This window comes from Neoarius graeffei, chromosome 7 (genome assembly GCF_027579695.1).
Source record: "Neoarius graeffei isolate fNeoGra1 chromosome 7, fNeoGra1.pri, whole genome shotgun sequence".
Lineage (NCBI taxonomy): Eukaryota > Metazoa > Chordata > Actinopteri > Siluriformes > Ariidae > Neoarius > Neoarius graeffei.
In genome coordinates this window covers 22,075,727-22,097,234 of record NC_083575.1, presented here as the reverse complement: position 1 = coordinate 22,097,234, position 21,508 = coordinate 22,075,727, and the positions used below count along the sequence as shown (strand labels likewise).

At 41.1% G+C, this 21,508-nt stretch overlaps 2 protein-coding genes across 2 annotated transcripts in view; both read left to right on the top strand.

Annotated features, from left to right (window-relative positions):
- Nucleotides 1-17,651, top strand: part of gclc (glutamate-cysteine ligase, catalytic subunit) — a 32,153-nt gene extending 14,502 nt beyond the window's left edge. Inside the window, exons 4-16 of the mRNA XM_060925405.1 lie at nt 1,377-1,490; nt 1,827-1,885; nt 2,278-2,414; nt 2,566-2,640; nt 7,913-8,029; nt 9,343-9,481; nt 9,580-9,692; nt 9,880-9,972; nt 11,676-11,780; nt 11,897-11,978; nt 12,926-13,032; nt 13,174-13,294; nt 15,036-17,651. Coding sequence (XP_060781388.1) covers nt 1,377-1,490; nt 1,827-1,885; nt 2,278-2,414; nt 2,566-2,640; nt 7,913-8,029; nt 9,343-9,481; nt 9,580-9,692; nt 9,880-9,972; nt 11,676-11,780; nt 11,897-11,978; nt 12,926-13,032; nt 13,174-13,294; nt 15,036-15,217 — 1,444 coding nt within the window. The 3' untranslated portion in view covers nt 15,218-17,651. The remainder of the gene's footprint in view (nt 1-1,376; nt 1,491-1,826; nt 1,886-2,277; nt 2,415-2,565; nt 2,641-7,912; nt 8,030-9,342; nt 9,482-9,579; nt 9,693-9,879; nt 9,973-11,675; nt 11,781-11,896; nt 11,979-12,925; nt 13,033-13,173; nt 13,295-15,035) is intronic.
- A 1,834-nt stretch (nt 17,652-19,485) lies between these two features.
- elovl5 (ELOVL fatty acid elongase 5) overlaps nt 19,486-21,508 on the top strand; it is a 52,719-nt gene continuing 50,696 nt past the window's right edge. Inside the window, exon 1 of the mRNA XM_060925404.1 lies at nt 19,486-19,648. The gene's annotated coding sequence lies outside the window, so the exon portion shown is untranslated. The remainder of the gene's footprint in view (nt 19,649-21,508) is intronic.

The window sequence follows — 21,508 nt, the reverse complement described above, 5'->3', positions numbered from 1 at the left end:
ATACTTACAGGGATGAAAGAATTTGAGTACCTATTTGTTTTCGCTCTGACCGAGTAATAGCGCCTCCCAGAGGGCATTAAAGAAAACTGACCACTTAACACATGGTCAGGTTGGCTAATGATACTTCTAGCCTTTTGGACTGCCTGTTTGTTTGTTAAACAGAGCGCTCAAACCGTTAAGGTGTGTTCCAATAATCCTTGATGAGGTGTTAACAATACTACTAAGACTGTTTTTGTCTTTGACTGATAGTGTTAAACCAACATAAAAAAGAAAACGTTAAAAGACTTTCAATAAAAGACTGATAAATTACACAAAATGGTTTTAGGGACACTGAAGGAGTTAAGCTTCCTCAGTAGATGAATTCTCTGCTGTCCCTTTTTAATAATTGTCTCTGCGTTTTTAAATGAAAGTTCAGGTCACTATCAAATATTGTGCCTAAGTATTTGTAAGAATCAACTATTTCAACTCCCCCCCCCCCCCCCACCCCCCCCACCCCCCCAATGTATGACACTTGCCTTTGATTCGGCCTTCGCTCTCCTAAAATCTATTATGAGCTCCTTTGTTTTATCTACGTTCAAGTCTAGAAAGTTATCGTCGCACCACTTCACAAATTATGACAGTGTTGGCCCATGAGTGGAATGTGGACCTTGGAACAGGGATAGCAGTGCAGTGTCATCTGAAAACTTAACCAGTTAGCTTCCTTGCTGGGAAGACCTACAGCTGTCTGTATATAGAATAAATAGCTGTTGTTGATATTCGCCATTTTGGAAGCGCAAAATACCAGGATGCAAATTATGCAATGCCCGTATGTAATCAACTCTCCTCACGCGTAGCGAGTCTACCCCTGTAGCGTTCAGACATCCCATTTTATATCGGTGCTGCCCCGCAAACTAGCATTTACTCTGGAGTAAGTTTCTTAAACCCCCTCCCGAGCAGGGTTAGATTTACACCGGTTTAAGCAGCTTTCAGGGGCTACACCGCTATAACCTTGTACCGTGTGAACGATCTACCGGGGCGGCCCCGGTGCTACACCGGAGTAAAAGTTGCTGTGTGAACACCCCTATAGATTGTATTTTATTTCTTGCTTTTGTTGAGTGGTTTTGTTTTATTTCTTTAGGCTATATTTTTTTATGTTCCACTGTTGAATTTGAATAACTTGACTTAATTAAAGCTTACTGTTCTTTGAAAGGGTGTATTTGCATGATCATTATTTTACTAGTGGCATAAAATTTGTCTTGAAAACACGTCAACAATAATATTGTTTATCGCAATGATTTAAGACAATATATTGTCCAACAAAATTTATCGTGACAGGCCTAATCTGAACTAGCATTTGTGCAGACACTTGCGTTTGACAGCCAAACTCTGCGTTTCAGGTTAGGTTGTCCGGGTTTCACAAAGCCGGAATACATGCCGACAACTGTTGAAAGTGGAGTGAGCAAGTCTCTTTTCTTTCCCGATGAGGCCATCAGCACACATCCCCGGTTCAGGTCAGGGTTCTTGCTTTTCGCTTTCAGGTTCATTGCTTCCAGCAGATTTTTATTTTTATTTATTTATTTTTAATTCCTTTTTGATGGAGCACAGCTTTCTCAAAAAGCTGTACGGGTGTGGAGCCGTGAGCATTTATCTTATTTGACCTGAGACTTTTTAAAATATATTTGTATAACTGGTATCCTTTGTCCTCAAAAGAAGGCGTGTAATAATTCAAACCACCCGAGATACAGTCGCTGCATTATGATGACTGCAGTGCTCTATGTAAAGTAGTGCTTTTTTTTTTTTTAAACAGTTGCATGTAATAACGAAGTTGAGTTGTTCATCTGTTTTAGCACTTTGTCCAGGAACATTCGCCACAGAAGGGGGGAGAAGGTGGTGATCAATGTACCGAGTGAGTCAGTATCACCTCATTTAAATACTAGTGTTCCTTGTGCAGTGTTGTTGAAATTGGGTTGGTTGTTATTGACAATTAGAGTAAATAGATTCCACCTCTCTGGTCATAATGATAACTATGTCATGTGAAGGCAGAATTGATGTATAGAGATGGATACAATGCATATTTTTGTGAAGTTCACCTGAGAACCTGATATGCACTGTTCAAAAGCAAGGTGGGTTGAATGACCCTTTGACTTGTTGCTCTGTGGGTGTAACGTTATCCCAGAGTGTCTTATAAAATGGAAATTCTACATCACCAAAAGGGTGAATAAAGAGTTTTGGAAAAATGTATTTTGTGAGCCAGGGACTTTGAATATCAGCATTTTTGTATCTTTTCTTTATTTTTAGTCTTTAAAGATCAAAACACACCAACTCCGTTTGTGGAGACGTTTCCCGCGGACGATGGGGAGGCGGCGAACGCAGCTCTTCCAGACCACATCTACATGGATGCCATGGGCTTCGGAATGGGAAACTGTTGTCTGCAGGTGAAGCGGTTTCTGCAGTACATTAGAGTCCATCTTGTCTTTTATTCTGCTATGAAGGCTTGTAAGAATTTTAACCGTTCACTCGTGTTAAACAGGTTAAAGCTTCTGCTGTGTGAATGATTATAACATAAACTGTCCTGCTGTTATTTAGGTTACATTTCAAGCCTGCAGCATCAGTGAGGCTCGATACCTCTATGATCAGTTGGCCACGTTCTGCCCCATAGTGGTGAGTAATGCTACGTAATACATCAGCCTGTATGTCAAAGCAGTGGCCGTAAACAAGGTTCGCTGAGACCTGTGCGAGATATCGTAGGACGGAAGGAAAACGTACAGTGGAACTCGGAGTGACCAACATCTGCCAATGTTGTCAAGACGCGCGCGCCCTCTTTCGAATGCTGATGTAATCAAGCCGGAAGTTTTCCCTGTGTCCAAAATCGCTCCCTACTCACTATATAGGGCACCATATGGTGGGGACACTATTTTGTAGTGCTGTCCAAAACCTTACTGAGGATTATGAGGGAAATGCACTCAGTATATCAGGGATGAGAATTTTCCGTGGATCTGCGGAATTCCGAGTTTTTTCCCACTGAAAATGTCACTTTTGTGAAACGTGTAAATCCATTGAGATTTTTTTTTGGGGGGGGTAGGGGTCGGCGCGAGGCGAGGCTTGTGGTGGCACAAGCAGGCAGGACCGACTGACCGCCCGCCAGCATCTTTCAGCAACGCTCATCGCAAAATTAGTTGCAGCTGTGATAACGGAAATCGTCATTGCTTTCTTCAATATTTATGCTAACGACAACTCACGATGATTTCCGGCAACACACACCTTCACACACACGCCTCTCACGCAAGCGCATAGGCATCAATCTGCCGGCAACGTTCAAACATCTTGGCTGACCTGTCGCTGAGAGTTGCACTTCATTTCCATTACTGTTTTTTGTATGGGTATTACTGGTTTTCAAGCATTTCATACTCCACCGTTTGCCATAGTTTCTAACGAGAGCAGCATTTGTTCCGAGTGCAGGGAAAGGCCTACCGGCATTCTAGTAACATTCGTTTGGCTCCACTCTATGTAAAACGCATCACACATTTCTCAGCATTTTCATCTCCCATCTGTTAAGCATTGTCTATGGTCTAGGAAACACGCGTACAAACCGGTTATTTCTAACGTCAAGTTTATTTAGTTCTAGCATTTTATAACAAAATAGTTTTTAGTAACTCATCACGCGAACTCCACATACTTCCTGTTTGTTGTGGGAAACCGAGGGACTGTACCATTGGCTTGTTATGGAGGGGTTTCGCGGGTGTTTGGTAGAACGGACTATTTTAACGGGGGTGTGTATTTTACTATGCACTGAAGGGTTTTTGGTTAATGAAAATTTTATATATATATATATAAATTTTTTTTTTTATTATTTTTTTTTATTATTTTGTATTTAGGATATTATTTAGTTAATTGATTAATCTTGTAATTTGGGCTCAACTGTGGGCGGGGCTGCGGGTATGTAAGCTCTGCAGTAGCTCCAGAGCCTCAGTTGTGGTTGGAGCGTCTTGTTTGACGGTGCTGTGGTTTGGCTGACTAATAGTTTTGTTCAGGGTCTTTTTAATTTAGTCTGGCACACTTGAAGCCTCCTTTTTTTTTTTTTTTTTTTTTTTTTTTTTCTTATTTTGTTTGTATAGTCTTCTTTTTGGCAATTTGAACCTTTGGTTGGCGCGCTGTAAGTATTTGCGCTATTTTAAGAAAAGTTTAGAAAATAGAAAAAATAAAAAATATATTTTTGGAGGAAGAAGTTTTCCGGCTCTCTGTCTGCTCCACTGCCGTCCATCCTTGCAACAAATTTATAAATGTTTTAAACTATCATTGAATTTGAAGTCACTTTTATAATGCGTGTGTGCATGCATGCATGCATCAGATGCCCCCTAGACAGGCCAGGCATTTCAGAGGGTTTTTTTTTTTTTTTTTAAATGTCCCATTCTCATCCCTGATATATGTATTGATCACAAAAATACATGCATATATTTTATTATTTTGAAAACCCACCAGCTGACTAATCTGGCACGTTTTAATTGTGCGACAGTAATGACACAAATACCAGCGCAACGGACTAGTCCTTATCCTGTCATCTTTCCAACTCTTCAGTGAGACAATATATACACAGGCAAACAATCCAAAACGGCAGGCTAGATCAAAAACGAGAATACGGGCAAAAGGGTCGGTCGAGGCGCAAACAGTACATCAAAGGCTAAGCGAGGACAAGAACGAGAAACAGGCACAAGGATCGTGAAACAGGAAATCAAGACAACGGGTAGAAAGGCTCAGTAATGCATACGTGTGTATCGTAATATTTCGCGATGCAAATGCATCAGCACAGTCCTTAAACAGGCAAACGCCTTGTTCACGGCGCGTGTGCTGGAGTCCACTGTGTGTGTGCCCAGCCCGAGGTGCACCTTCAGGTGCACGTGCCAGTGTGTAGGACTGGCACACCATCACTGATGAAGCTGGCAAATCTCGAAATTAATCCAAGTTGGCATGATATGGCGATCTGGCCGCTGTGTAAACAGTTTTCAAAATGGCGGAGCTGACACTTCACGTTTGAAGTCTCGCACAAGTCTCGTGAAGATCACGCAGATAAGCGACGCCTGCCGTGGACCATACAAACTACATTCAACATGGCTAAAAACCGAAGAGACTGATAAGCGTAATATAATATGCCAATACGGGTCACGATATAAGGTTAATAAAACCGAAAAAGTTCCCCTTTAAAACTTCCAATGAAGGTGTGTCCTGGGCGACAAACTAGAAAGTTTGAAAACCTATTAGTTTAAAGTATAAAATGAAACATAAAACAGTTAAACATTTAAACACGCCTGATCAAGGGTTTTCTTGATCTTTTACTTAGCTGAGTAAACAATATTTTTAAAAATAACAGTATTCATGGCTCCTAGCATCATCTCCATGACCTTTGTGAGGCTTCTCTCAAATAGGTTGATCATTTGTTGGCTGCTTCTCCCAAGTTGTAAATGAAAACTGTTTGTTGGGGGGGGAAACGAGTAATTCGAAAGAATGACGTACATGGTGTTTTAACTAGCAAATGGCTTCAGAGCACCTTGCCACAGATTCTACAATCTCTGGCACTGTACTGGAGATATTTCTTCAATTGGTGTGTTAATTGCACTGGAGAGCAATGTGTAACACAGTCTCCTGGAGTATTTGGCTGGGTTCAGATCTGGTGAGTATGAAGGTCGTAGCATATGATTTACACACACATTAAACCACCGTGCATGATGTTTTGGGGCAGAATCATCCTGGAAGTGACCACTCCCATCCGGACAGAAATGTTCCATCGTATGAGATGGTATGGCTAGATATTGGAGTTGAACCGAACAGGATCTCGGTAAATGTCTGAAAAACAATAGCTTCCTTCCTGTTTTAAGCAGATTTAAAGAATATTTCAGGCATATGCCCTAGATTTGTTGGCGGTGGAGTCAGGTTGGTGTCAGGTTCGACGTTCCTTTTATTTGTGACCGATCTGTACTTGTAAAAAGGTGTGCACTTTTAATACGTTTGTGCATTAACTTGATTACATTTGTCTTGCAAACAAATTTCAGCCATAAGCCTTTATCAGAATCTACTGTGTCCAAACTTTTGACTGGTACAGAAATGAGACATGATGGACTACAGTGGTGCTTGAAAGTTTGTGAACCCATTAGAATTTTCTATATTTCTGCATAAACATGACCGAAAACATCAGATTTCCACACAAGTCCTAAAAGTAGATAAAGAGAACCCAGTTAAACAAATGAGACAAAAATATTATACTTGGTCATTTACTTATTGAGGAAAATGATCCAATATTACATATCTGTGAGTGGCAAAAGTATGTGAACCCCTAGGATTAGCAGTTAATTTGAAGGTGAAACTAGTCAGGTGTTTTCAATCAATGGGATGACAATCAGGTGTGAGTGGGCACCCTGTTTTATTTAAAGAACAGGGATCTATCAAAGTCTGATCTTCACAACACATGTTTGTGGAAGTGTATCATGCCACGAACAAAGGAGATTTCTGAGGACCTCAGAAAAAGCATTGTTGATGCTCATCAGGCTGGAAAAGGTTACAAAACCATCTCTAAAGAGTTTGGACTCCACCAATCCACAGTCAGACAGATTGTGAACAAATGGAGGAAATTCAAGACCATTGTTACCCTCCCCAGGAGTGGTCGACCAACAAAGATCACTCCAAGAGCAAGGCGTGTAATAGTCGGTGAGTTCACAAAGGACCCCAGGGTAACTTCTAAGCAACTGAAGGCCTCTCTCACATTGGCTAATGTTAATGTTCATGAGTCCACCATCAGGAGAATACTGAACAACAATGGTGTGCATGGCAGGGTTGCAAGGAGAAAGTCACTGCTCTCCAAAAAGAACATTGCTGCTCATCTGTAGTTTGCTAAAGATCACGTGGACAAGCCAGAAGGCTATTGAAAATGTTTTGTGGACAGATGAGACCAAAATAGAACTTTTTGGTTTAAATGAGAAGCGTTATGTTTGGAGAAAGGAAAACACTGCATTCCAGCATAAGAACCTTATCCCATCTGTGAAACATGGTGGTGGTAGTATCATGGTTTGGGCCTGTTTTGCTGCATCTGAGCCAGGACGGCTTGCCATCATTGCTGGAACAATGAATTCTGAATTATAGCAGCGAATTCTAAAGGAAAATGTCAGGACATCTGTCCATCTCAAGAGAAGGTGGGTCATGCAGCAAGACAACGACCCTAAGCACACAAGTCGTTCTACCAAAGAATGGTTAAAGAAGAATAAAGTTAAATGTTTTGGAATGGCCAAGTCAAAGTCCTGACCTTAATCCAATCAAAATGTTGTGGAAGGACCTGAAGCGAGCAGTTCATGTGAGGAAACCCACCAACATCCCAGAGTTGAAGCTGTTCTGTACGGAGGAATGGGCTAAAATTCCTCCAAGCCGGTGTGCAGGACTGATCAACAGTTACCGCAAACGTTTAGTTGCAGTTATTGCTGCACAAGGGGGTCACACCAGATACTGAAAGCAAAGGTTCACATACTTTTGCCACTCACAGATATGTAATATTGGATCATTTTCCTCAATAAATAAATGACCAAGTATAATATTTTTGCCTCACTTGTTTAACTGGGTTCTCTTTATCTACTTTTAGGACTTGTGTGAAAATCTGATGTTTTCGGTCATATTTATGCAGAAATATAGAAAATTCTAAAGGGCTCACAAACTTTTTCAAGCACCACTGTATACCAATTGTATCCTTTTTTTTTTTTTTTCCCCCCTCAACTGTGGTAATCTTACAAATTGAACTAAGAGCAGTTCATTTCAAACGGTGTTAAAGGGAGGAATAAATTATGTAAATCTTGCTTTCATAGAATGTGTGACTGAAAATTTTGATGCCCCTTTGTCTAAATAAGCATTTTTAGACTGAACTATAGCTTTCTACAGCTTCTTATGTGTCTGTGTGCAGATGGCCCTCAGTGCTGCTTCTCCCTTCTATCATGGCTATGTGTCAGATATCGACTGCCGCTGGGGTGTTCTCTCCGCCTCTGTGGATGACCGGACTCGGGAAGAACGGGGGCTGGAGGTCAGAGCAGCATCTGAAAATGATCATTTTATTCTATCCACATTCACTGGATGTGAGCAATCATGCACTCTGAGCTGATAGCCTAGTAGTAGATTAGCCATATACTGTGAGTAGAGAAAAGCAAGATGGCGGAACCAACTGAGGATGAAGTAAAAACTCAACCCCCCCCCCCCCCCCCAAAAAAAGCAACAAAATATGGAATGAAAGTAATTGATGTTAAGAACGGTCGTGTCCCCTCCTCCCCAGGAATTATTACAGCATTTTTCACAAATTGCTACAGTCATTTCACCAGTTTGTTTATGTTCTAAGCGAAAATTATGTTGCCGGACGTTTTGTCTCAAAGGTTTTTTTTGTTTGTTTTTTTTAAATTAATTTAATTTGCAAAAAATACTAATATATAGATTTAGGCACTCCCTAAAAGCAGAGCTCCCATCTGTTTCTGGGTTGTAGAATTTTCTTGTATCATAGCCAGTCTCTTGTTTTATTTCTTTACTGGCTAGCACTGGCCACGAGGCGGCGTGCGTGGCTGGTAATTGCTAACACTGGCCACGAGGCGGCGTGCGTGGCTGGTAATTGCTAACACTGGCCACAAGGCGGCGTGTATGAGTGGTGGTACACATACACGGACAAACCACAAAAAATCGACTCGATGGGTTTACCGTTTTTTCTTAGGTATGGTGCTCCGCTCGCGCGGGCCTTTGGCCCGTGTGGGAGCTTCGCTAAAAATGCTTTATTTTCTCAAAATCCAGTGAACATGAATAGAATAAAACAGTTAAACTCTATGCACCTCATCGACTATCAGCTCATGTACGAATCGATTTCATGGAATAACCGTTAAATATACTTGTACTAGGCTTGGGTGCGATTGTAAAAGAAACTTTTTATTTATTTAATCAACTTTGATTCTTTTTTTCTAAGTTGTTCTTTTATTCGAATGGACTTTGGAAAATGTATATGTGCAAAAATTGTAACCGCACCATCTACAGCAAATGGTGCAATGGTCCTTTTAAAAGAAGGATCTTTAAAAATTCTGTTTGCACTGTTTGCTGTAGGTGGTGCTATTACTATAGTTACAGAACATGGTGAATCTGTTCTTGAAAAAGCAAACAAGGACTGTCTTTTATGACATGAAATGCCACCGTAACTGACGTCAACTTGGGATGGTATTCTCAAATCCGGGTTCCTTCCTTGTTTACGGAATAAAACAAATTGGCTTTAAAGGAGTTCTACTGTGTACTGTTTATCATGTTAAGAAGGTTGTTTTTCATGTATGGATGTTTTAATTAAAACTTTGAAATGTGTATGCCTTTCAGCCTTTGAAAAACAACAAGTTCAGGATCCACAAGTCCAGATACGATTCCATTGACAGCTACCTTTCTTTTTGTGGTGAAAAATACAATGATATAGAATTGACAAAAGATAATGATATCTACAATCAGCTTCTGGATGCAGGTAAAAGGAGAGCAGGATTTTACATTGCACTGATTATCAGGAAGCATTTATTTGCCTTTAAAATAAGAGCTATATGTTAATACTGGGCTACATTGCAGGCATTGACAAATTACTGGCCCAGCACATTGCCCACCTCTTTATTCGTGACCCACTGTTACTCTATGAGGAGACGATTAATATGGACGATGAGAACGCGTCAGACCACTTTGAGGTACTTTGGTGCATAAATAGTTAATTGTATTGACATTATTTTCAGTATTTCCCTTTCAAAGCAGGCTGATTTTATTTAACTTTTTTTTTTTTTTTTTACATAAATTACAAAATGCCTGTGTGCGTTAACCCCCCCCCCCCCCTTCTTTCCCCTCTTCTTCTTCCCTCCTCCCCCTTGTCTTGCACAGAATCTTCAGTCGAGTAACTGGCAGAGCATGAGGTTCAAACCACCTCCTCCAAATTCTGATATAGGATGGAGAGTTGAGTTCCGGCCCATGGAGGTGTGCAGCTTCTCTAAATGGTCCCAAAATGGTCCTTTTGAACATTATTTAAATTTTGTGTGGGTGGGGTGGGTTAAATTATCCAGACTAGGCATTTCAGTCAGTGTTTGTTCTTGTGCAAAGGGAGTATCAGTATCACTCAATCAGTACAGTATCCTCAGCTTGGCATGCTCATCAGATAATTATGGATGGGTCCAAGCATGCGTGCTACAGTTATAACTTGATTTGTAAACGGAGTATGCACATGTCTAATAGTAGGCGTATCAGATAAATTCAGTGCACATTGCTTGAAACTGCGGTCACTGAATTCAGAATTGAATGCAGAACATACTTTTCACGGAATTAAAATGTTTATCCATTCTTGAGATATTACAAGTCAAAGATTGAAAAAACAGCTTAATTTTTAGAAAGCTGACGTAATAAGTATTAGGATAACATGGTCCAAAATGGGCCTCATTAACAAATCAAAAAAATTTTTTTTTTTTCATAATTCCCACCCCCAGGCTATTTACATGGAGATTGGCAGGCACATAGATGGTTGTATATGGAATACAAAGTTTGAAAAATTGGTAAAAACAAATGCAAATTGATATTTAGTGTTAATTATGCTAACTGGGGGGCGGCACGGTGGTGTAGTGGTTAGCGCTGTCGCCTCACAGCAAGAAGGTCCGGGTTCGAGCCCCGTGGCCGGCAAGGGCCTTTCTGTGTGGAGTTTGCATGTTCTCCCCGTGTCCACGTGGGTTTCCTCTGGGTGCTCCGGTTTCCCCCACAGTCCAAAGACATGCAGGTTAGGTTAACTGGTGACTCTAAATTGACCGTAGGTGTGAATGTGAGTGTGAATGGTTGTCTGTGTCTATGTGTCAGCCCTGTGATGACCTGGCGACTTGTCCAGGGTGAACCCCGCCTTTCGCCCGTAGTCAGCTGGGATAGGCTCCAGCTTGCCTGCGACCCTGTAGAACAGGATAAAGCAGCTAGAGATAACAAGATGAGATATTTACAGCTTTCACGGCTAACTGCAAAAAACCTGAGCCACGTCCAAGTAATTGAACTGAAACTGACACTCGTGTTTCTGACTTCCCTTTTCTTTTTTTTAAATCTTAGTCCGACCACTAAGATCTCAGTATTTTTCATCAAAACAACTAGTTATATTCTAAAATGGTTATTTACAGGAATCAGTTTTATTTGAAAAAAAAAAGTAGGTAAAGCTCTGAAAATTCACTTGAAAGTCTCCTGTGAAACAGAACGTCAAAACTAGCAGACGGAACATTTGGCTGAATACTTCATCAGAAACGGTGAGAGCTAGAGAACATCCCTATAAATTTTATGATTTGATATTCACGAGCAATCCAGTCAGAAACCGATCAGAAGAGAGAGCGAGAGAGCCTGACCGCTCTCCTGTGACTCAAAAAGCACCGGCAGTTTCCGAACATCACGCGAGCAGTGTGTACTCTGTTGTACCAACTTCAACTTGCCATTACTCCCCAAGTCCTGAACAGATCTTAACGAGAGAAATTTGTTTGGAAAGTAAATTATGTGTTTTTTTTTTTTTTTTTTTTAATAATGGTATTCACAATAGAAAATATTGAAGAGTTAAGCAATGACAGATTTGTAAACTTAGATGAGCATCTGCATGCATGATTTTCACAGCATGGCCCGCGAGCATCTGATATGCCTACTAATGGAAACATTTCTCTTGCACACAGGTTCAGTTAACTGACTTTGAAAACGCTGCATATGTTGTCTTCATTGTTCTCCTTACACGAGTGATCCTCTCCTACAAGTTGGACTTCCTCATTCCCTTGTCAAAGGTTTGTGTTTTTTTGGGGGTTTTTTTTGTGTGTGTGGGGGTGGGTGTTTTGGTAATGATTTTCTTACCATGGCTGCAATGTTTTTCATTTAAGCACAAATATGACTATCGTTTTAGGTTGATGACAACATGAAGGTCGCCCAGAAACGAAACGCAGTGCAAGAAGGCCTGTTTTATTTCAGGAAGGACATCTTTAAAGGTAAAGAATGGGTTGTTTGCATATTTGTTGAACTGACTGCCAGGGCTTTGAACCGGTTCAAGGAACGAAAACCGGGAACTTTTTCTATTTCACATGGAACAGAAACGAAACCAGAAACTTTATTTTTTATGTTCCGGAACAGAAGCGCTTATTAAAAATAATGGTAACCGGTTAATACCGGGTTTTTAATTTCGTTCCTCAAAGTTTCCGTAGCCTACAAATAAAAGTCATTCTTCTCCTGCGCAAGTTTCTATGACCTGCTGGGGTTCACTTCCTGTGTGACGTTCGCTGACTGAATGGAGAGAGCGGGAGGGTGGACTACTATCACGTCTCCACATCTTAAATAAGAGGTAAATATTGCAGTCTATCGTTATTCAAAAACGTCAATTTCAAACACGATATCAATATATTTGTCCACGTTAATGAGAGGCTCGCGAACATTAAATGACTCTGTTAGCCTATCAATGCATAGGGCCTGACTAGCCTTTGGTAACACACTAAACGAATTATCTTTCATTTTTGGCACTTTTTCTGTTTGTGTAGATGGGAAGACATACTGAGAATCCAAATCACCAACATTTGAAATAATAATTGTTTTGAATTATTTCTTGTCTTATTTAATGAAGGTTGTAATAGAATTAGCCTACATTTGGCTTAAGCTGGATGAGACAGACATCATTTTATAGCCATTTGTTAAACAGCTGACAGGGAACGTAATTAACCGTTCCGGGAACGAAATTTTTTTGTTCTAACCAGTTCGGGAACGTCTATTTAATGGTGGAACCCAAAACCGTAAACGTTAAAATTCCGTTTCTGTTCGGAACGAACCAATAGGAAAAAAATTCTGGTTCAAAGCCCTGCTGACTGCACGTATATGAATTGAGAATCAAAATGCCCGCTTATCAATACTGATGTACTGTTTTATCCAAATTCACTTCCTTCACAAGGCTGCAACCCGTTCTTTGACTCAGCCAGCACAGCCGCCCAAAATGGCGTCAATGAGGATCATGAGGAGTACACTCTGATGAACATCGACACGATCATTAATGGCAAGGTAAAGATACTTAAAAACATATTTTGCCTTTTAAAAGATCAGTTCAACCAAACATCGCAGGTGTGTCCAGCGGTAAATCAACATTTGTGGCGTTTTGTCTTTTTGCATGTGGGGTAAATATTAATTGTAACATGTCTTTAGGAGGGAGTGTTCCAGGGACTTGTACCAATTCTGAACTGCTACTTGGAGAATATGGAGGTTGATGTAGACACACGCTGCACCATTTTGAACTACCTGAAACTCATTAAGAAGCGAGCATCAGGTATGCAATGGGTAACATTTGAAATGCCAAATACCACAATTGTATTGCAGCTTGTATGCCCTGCTATACACCAATCAGCCATAGGATTAAAACCACTGACAGGTGAAGTGAATTGCATTGTTCTTGTTACTATGGCACCTGTCAAGGGGTGGGATATATTAGGCAGCAAGAGAACAGTCAGTTCTTGAAAATGATGTGCTGGAAGCTGGAAAAATTGGCAAGTGTAAGGATCTGAGTGACTCTGACAAGGGCCAAATTGTGATGACTGGGTTTGAGCATCTCCAAAATGGCACATCTTGTGGGGTGTTGCCAGTATGGAGTGGTTGATGCCTACCAAAAGTGGTCCAAGGAAGGACAACCGGTGAACTGGCGACAGGGTCGTGGGTGTCAAAGGCTTATTGTTTCACATGGGGCACGAAGGCTAGCCCATATGGTCCAGTCCCACAGAACTACTGTAGCACAAACTGCTGAAAATGTTAATGCTGGCTAAAACAGAGAGGTGTCAGCATTTGCTTTTTCAGCAGTTTGTGCTACAGTAGCTCAGATCCTTGCGCTTTCCCATTTTTCCTGCTTGCAGCACATCAGTTTCAAGAACTGACTGTTCTCTTGCTGTGTGATATCGCACCCCTTGATGGGTTCCACTATCCCATTAATCAATGTAATTCACTTCACCTGTCAGTGTTTTTAATGTTATGGCTGATTGGTGTATAGTAAAAGCACATGAGCACTAAATGTGATGTGTGGGTGGGTTTCCCCCTATTTATTTTTTTTTATATATAATATAAATTTTTTTAATATATATATTTTGTCTATCAGACACAGGGTTCCCATGCGTCCTGGAAAACCTGAAAATTTAGAGCGTCGTTTTCCAGTCATGGAAATGATCTGGAAATTGATAGAAATGGCCAAATGTCCTGGAAATAAATTTTCTTGTCCTGGAATTTTATTTCTGTTTTTTCGCTTTTTTTAATTGTTCTGTTTGAAACAGCTCGCTGGTCGTAGTCGAGATATGAGGACAGCTGAGCTCCATCGTAGCTCGATCTGCTGCGCTATGTCTCCACCTGTTGGCCTATACTGAGACGTGTATAAGCAATTTACATTTGAGTTTTGACCCTCTGAGGTTGCTCTAGCTTGTCATGACAGGAGAACAAGGGAATAAAAAAAAAAGGTTTAAAACGGCACGTAACAAAAAGAGGTCAAAGAACTGCATTATACAATTTGCATCGATGTTGCCTTTATGTAATTTAGCATATCAGACACTACGTCCCTGCATATTAAAATGGTGTTAAGCCTGCGACTAAAGTGCATGACCGTATGACCAAATCCTGTCGTGAGTTACCTAAAAAAAAAGCTCCTGGAAATGTCCTGGAAAATGATTCCTTAAAAAGAGTGGGAACCCTGAGACATCTCAAATTATTTATTAATACAAAAATAAGTTCGTCGGAATTTGTGATCGAGTTTGAAGACATCAATACACCAATATCTAATTCAGTTTTCCAAAGGCCATTGCGAGAACGACAGTCAAATGTTATACTTCAGTCCTTAAAATGACCTCATCTGACTGAAGTTGAGCAGTTTCATTTGAGTTGGAAAACTAGATTTATGAATGGCAGCGTCTTGAATTAGTTTCAGATTTCCCAAATAACATCACTAGCTATTGCATACTATTCATTGCTGATGTTGAAATATTGCTATAGGGCTTTTTAACTAATGTCTTGTGTATGCTTCTAATTAACTTCAGGAGAATTGATGACCATGGCAAAGTGGATGAGGGAATTTGTTGCCAAGCATCCACAGTACAAGAAAGACAGCATTATAACTGACAAAATAAACTACGACCTGCTTTGTAAGTGTGACCGAATCGCTAAGGGGGAGGAGCAGTGCCCTGAGCTGATTGGTGGCCCAGTGCAAAGAGGAAAATGAGGCAGAAGGGGAACATCATGTTGTAAAAGGTGTTTTCTGTTGCATGAAAACTGATGACCAAAATGATTAAGATGATTAAAAAAGAATAAAAAAAGTGTTCCAGACAAATGTTTTTTTTTTGGGGGGGTGGTTGTTGATTTTAAGGGGGGTGTATATAAGATTTTTATGCTTCTCAAAATTATTTTAATAATTTTAAGATCAATGTTACTGGGATCAGGGTGTGCATATTTTCTTCTTTCCGATTAGAGACTGTTTTGAGGTGTGTATGTAAATTAAGTAAATATTTCTAAATTGGTATTAAGTTTTATTTCCACTGTTGAAGCATACTGTAAATATTCCTTTTAAATAGTTAAGTTTACATTACAAAATGTTGAACTACTATGACTTGAGTAACCTTGAGCACGTTTTACAACCCCAATTCCAAAAACTTCAGACGATGTGTAAAATGTAAATAAAAACAGAATGCAATGACTTGCAAATCTCATGAACCCATATTTTTTTCACAATAGAACATGGACAACATAGATGTTTAAACTGGGAGAATTTGCTATTTCATGAAAAATATATGCTCATTTGGTATTTGATGACAGCAACACATCAAAAAAGTTGGGATGGGGCAACAAAAGGCTGGAAAAGTAAGTGGTGCTAAAACAGCTGGAGCAACATTTTGCAACTAATTAGGTTAATTGGCAACAGGTCAGTAGCCCGATTGGGTGTAAAAAGAGCATCTTGGAGAGGCGGAGTCTCAGAATTTAAGATGGGAAGAGATTCACCAATTGCGAAAAACTGCAGCTACAAATTGTGGAAGAATTTCAGAATAATGTTCCTTGACATCAAATTGCAAAGACTGAATATCTCATCTACAGTATATCAAAAGATTGAGAATCTGGGGAAATCTCTGTGCACAAGAAACAAGGCCAAAAATCAATATTGGATACCCATGATCTTTGGGCCCTTGGGTGGCACTGCATTAAAATCGGTTATGATTCTGTAATGGAAATCACTGCATGGGCTCAGGAACACTTCCAAAAATAACTGTCTATGAACACAGTTTGCTGTGCCATCCACAAATTGCAGGTTCAAGCTCTAACATGCAAAGAAGAAGCCATATGTGAACACGATCCAGAAATGCCATCGTCTTCTCTGGGCCAAAGCTTGTTTAAAATGGACTGAGGCAAATTTGAAAACTGTTCTGTGGTCAGACAAATCGAAATTTTAAATTCTTTTTGGAAACAGTGCATGCTGTATCCACCGGGCTAAAGAGAAGGACCAGCCGCCTTATCAATGCTCAGTTCAAAAGTCAGCATCTCTGATGGTAGGAGCGTGCATTAGTGCCTATGGCATGGGCAGCTTGCGCATCTGGAAAGGCACCAATGCTGAAAGGTATATGCAGGTTTTAGAGCAACATATGCCCCATCCAGATGACATTTTATTTATTTTTTTTTTCTGGGAAGGCCTTGCATATATCAGCAAGACAATGCTAACCCCCATACTGTATCTATTACAACGGCATGGCTTCGTAGTAGAAGAGTACAGGTGCTGAACTGGCTTGCCTACAGTCCAGACCTTTCACCAACTGAAAACATTTGGCAGATCATGAAACGAAAAATATGACAAAGACCCAGGATTGCTGAGCAGCTAAAATCCCATATCGGGCAAGAATGGGACAACATTCCTTTCCCAAAACTCCAGCAATTGGTCGTCTCAGTTCCCAGACGTTTACAGTATGGGGGTTAGCATTGTTGTTAAAAGAAGAGCGGATGCTACACAGTGGTAAACATGGACCTGTCCCAACTTATTTGAGGCGTGTTGCTACAATCAAATTAAAAATTACCTTTTTTTTTCCCTAAAATGGTACATTTTCTCAGTTTAAACATTTGATTGTCTATATTCTATTGTGAAAAACATATGGGTTTATAAGATTTACAAATCATTATATTGTTTTTATTGACACTTTACGCAGCGTCCCAACCTTTTTGGAATTGTGTTGTACTTTGTGTTGAGATTTTCTTCATATGCAGTTTTTTTTTTTCTCGTTAGTGGGTTTTCTTGGTCTGTGTGTGTCTCCTTCGTTAATTAATTCATACATTACTCTGGATAAAAGTTGTGACTCTTCTGCTTGTCCATGCAAAACACCACATGTGGCTTAGTAATGGTGTTAGATCATTTTCAGCAATTTTTTTGTAAAGATCAGCTATACTGATTTTGTTTAGATTATTTAACGTTAATTAGCATTAAATTAGATTTATGTTAAGCCATTAGTACTTTTTAAGTAGTGGTTGTATTTTGTGAAATCATCCGGTAGAGGATGTACTTGACTCAAATCCTGTAAAATGCATTTTTAAAACTTTTAGTTTTGTCAAAGACCAAAATGAGAAGACGATGCCTCATTTGCATACAGGACTTCAAATAAAGTGATCCCTATACATGTCAATTTTTACTTTGCTCATCATATCAATCATGAACATACTTTATGAATAATGTGTAGTATCATTACATTAAACACTTGAAACATGATAGATTAGATTAGATAAAACTTTATTGATCCCTTTGGGCGGGTTCCCTCAGGGAAATTAAGATTCCAGCAGCATCATTACAGATAAGCAGAGAAAAGAAATAGAGAAAACTTCTAGATAAATTTAAATAACTTATTTACATATCCAAATATAAAAAGAATAAGATATGGGGAGGAGGGGGGCGTCAGGAGAGATATTGCACATTGTCTGGTATTGCTTATTGTTAGACTAGGCTACTGCTCCTTCCCATCCTCTGTCCTCCTGTTACCCCTCCTCCCCCCCAGAGAGGAGTTGTACAGTCTGATGGCGTGAGGGACAAAGGAGTTTTTAAGTCTGTTCGTCCTGCACTTGGGAAGGAGCATTCTGTCACTGAACAGGCTCCTCTGGTTGCTGATGACGGTGTGCAGAGGGTGACTGGCAATCGTCCATGATGTTCAATAGTTTGTCCATAGACCTCTGCCACCATCACCAGAGAGTCGTCCAGCCTGGATGTGTCCTTCTTGGATGTGCTGCCCCCCCAGGTGTAAAACAGGACACTGGCGACCACAGACTGATAGAACATCTCATCTCATTATCTCTAACCGCTTTATCCTTCTACAGGGTCGCAGGCAAGCTGGAGCCTATCCCAGCTGACTACGGGCAAAAGGCGGGGTACACCCTGGACAAGTCGCCAGGTCATCACAGGGCTGACACATAGACACAGACAACCATTCACACTCACATTCACACCTACGGTCAATTTAGAGTCACCAGTTAACCTAACCTGCATGTCTTTGGACTGTGGAGGAAACCCACGCGGACACCATGCAAACTCCGCACAGAAAGGCCCTCGCCGGCCACGGGGCTCGAACCCGGACCTTCTTGCTGTGAGGCGACAGCGCTAACCACTCCACCACTGATAGAACATCACAGATGTTAAAGGACCGCACCCTCCTAAGGAAGTATAGCCTGCTCTGTCCCTTCCTGTCTAAGTGATTGGTGTTGCAAGTCCTGTCCAGCCACAGCCTCCACCTCGACCAGAACTGGTCATGACTTTGGTCTGGACCTCCCAAAGTCAATGACCAGCTCCTTGGTCTTCGAGGTGTTGAGCTGCAGATGGTTCCTGTTGCAGTCCAAAATCGATTATTTCTTTTTGCCTTAAACACTTGTTCAGAGTTTCATGAGGCACATTAAACCTGTTGTTGTCAGAACACTTAATGAACCCAGGAGTCCTGTACATGTTAATGAGTGGCTTCGTGCAGTGATTTGCGCATGCGCAGTACGCGCCGGGTTCCCCCTCCCTTTTCACGGCTCTCTGAGAGCAGCGCTGTGATTGGTCAGTTAAAGATTCCAGACGAATCGGGTGACTGGACAGGAGACGCGGGTCGTGTCCTAAACCACATAGTGGATAGTGAGTGAGACTAGGGCTAGTGCTCCTTCAGACAGATGAGGAAGTTATAAAAGTAGATCTTTTCCCTTTAAGTTGTACTTTGTGAAAGTCCTCAACAACGCCGTGTTTTCCGGTAGTTAGTGGACTACAGAAGTGTGCTGTAGGCTACAGGTGGTGTGGTGTTTAACTCATGGATGACTGATTAATTCAGTGTTGAGATAATAAGCAGTGTATAATTAAAATTTTGTTGGAGTCGGAAATTGCGTCTAAGTGACCGCCTCTATTAAAAAAAAAATATATATATATATATATATATATATATATATATATATATATATATATATATATATATAACTGTCTTGGGTTTTATATCCATTACAAATCATCCAGTGAAGTGTAGACTTTGTTCCATCAGGCTGCTGTGAGGCGTTAGAGCTGTCCTGCTTTTACACACATCCCTCTCTCTCTCTCTCTCACACACACACACACTGAAACAGCAGGAGCAGGGACTCGAGGACATCCATCCATCCATCCATCCATCAGGAGGTATGTTCATGATTCTGGACGCACAAACCAAAACAAACAGCTGTTGTTGTTGTTGTTGTTGTCTCTCTCCTCGGCTTTGATCCGGTGAAATGAGGCGTTAACGTGATGATGCGAGTTTCAGAGATGGCGTTCTCTTCACAACACAAACATTTACTTCAGTTACAGATTTAAAAAATATATTATTATTGTCGTTGTTGTTGTACAAAGTTCATTTTAAACCTCAAACCTAATCTGTAATAAAACCCCAGGCTTATTAGCAAAAACAGGCTATTTAAAAAAAAAAAATAATAATAATAATCAGATCCCTCTTCCTGAAGAGAACTCTGGTGTCACGTGACTTGCTGTGGAGAAAGTGCGCTGCTGCTGTGTGTAACGAAGAAATCAAAAGTTACAGTTACACCAACACGTGACCTGCTGCCGTTACACAGGACGAATATTTCCTTATATGGTAATATTAGGAGTCTAGGTAATGCACAGCTACTAGCTGCTACTTCATAAGCTTGGACTTTTTACTCATCTCATCTCATCACCTCTAGCCGCTTTATCCTTCTACAGGGTCGCAGGCAAGCTGGAGCCTATCCCAGCTGACTACGGGCGAAAGGCGGGGTACACCCTGGACAAGTCGCCAGGCAGGTCATCACAGGGCTGACACATAGACACAGACAACCATTCACACTCACATTCACACCTACGCTCAATTTAGAGTCACCAGTTAACCTAACCTGCATGTCTTTGGACTGTGGGGGAAACCGGAGCACCCGGAGGAAACCCACGCGGACACGGGGAGAACATGCAAACTCCACACAGAAAGGCCTTCGCCGGCCACGGGGCTCGAACCCGGACCTTCTTGCCGTGCCGGCGGACTTTTTACTGTTCTAATAATAATAAGAGAAAAAAAGCTGTTCTTTCCTGGTTGGGATTGTTGTGGATCTGTATGGAGAGACACTACACTAAAAAAAGAGGGCATTAGTTTTGAAAGACTGTGTCTTGGATACTAAAGAGTTTAATAAGACAGTCATTAAATTAAGCTGAGCTTCCAATAAACAACAAATTTGATCATTTTTGACCATCATGTTTGTTTGTAACCTTATTATGTTCATATTGATGGTTACTTGGGCGGCACGGTGGTGTAGTGGTTAGCGCTGTCGCCTCACAGCAAGAAGGTCCAGGTTCGAGCCCCGTGGCCGGCGAGGGCCTTTCTGTGCGGAGTTTGCATGTTCTCCCCGTGTCCGCGTGGGTTTCCTCCGGGTGCTCCGGTTTCCTCCACAGTCCAAAGACATGCAGGTTAGGTTAACTGGTGACTCTAAATTGACCGTAGGTGTGAATGTGAGTGTGAATGGTTGTCTGTGTCTATGTGTCAGCCCTGTGATGACCTGGCGACTTGTCCAGGGTGTACCCCGCCTTTCGCCCGTAGTCAGCTGGGATAGGCTCCAGCTTGCCTGCGACCCTGTAGAAGGATAAAGCGGCGAGAGATAATGAGATGGGACTACACTACACTAAAAAAAAGGGCATTAGTTTTGAAAGACTTGTGTCTTGGATACTAAAGAGTTTGACTGAAATAAGACAGTCATTAAATTAAGCTGAGCTTCCAATAAACAGCAAATTTGATCATTTTTGAGCATGTTTGTTTGTAACCTTATTATGTTCATATTGATGGTTACTTAGGCGGCACGGTGGTGTAGTGGTTAGCGCTGTCGCCTCACAGCAAGAAGGTCCTGGGTTCGAGCCCCGTGGCTGGCGAGGGCCTTTCTGTGCGGCGTTTGCATGTTCTCCCCGTGTCCGCGTGGGTTTCCTCCGGGTGCTCCGGTTTCCCCCACAGTCCAAAGACATGCAGGTTAGGTTAACTGGTGACTCTAAATT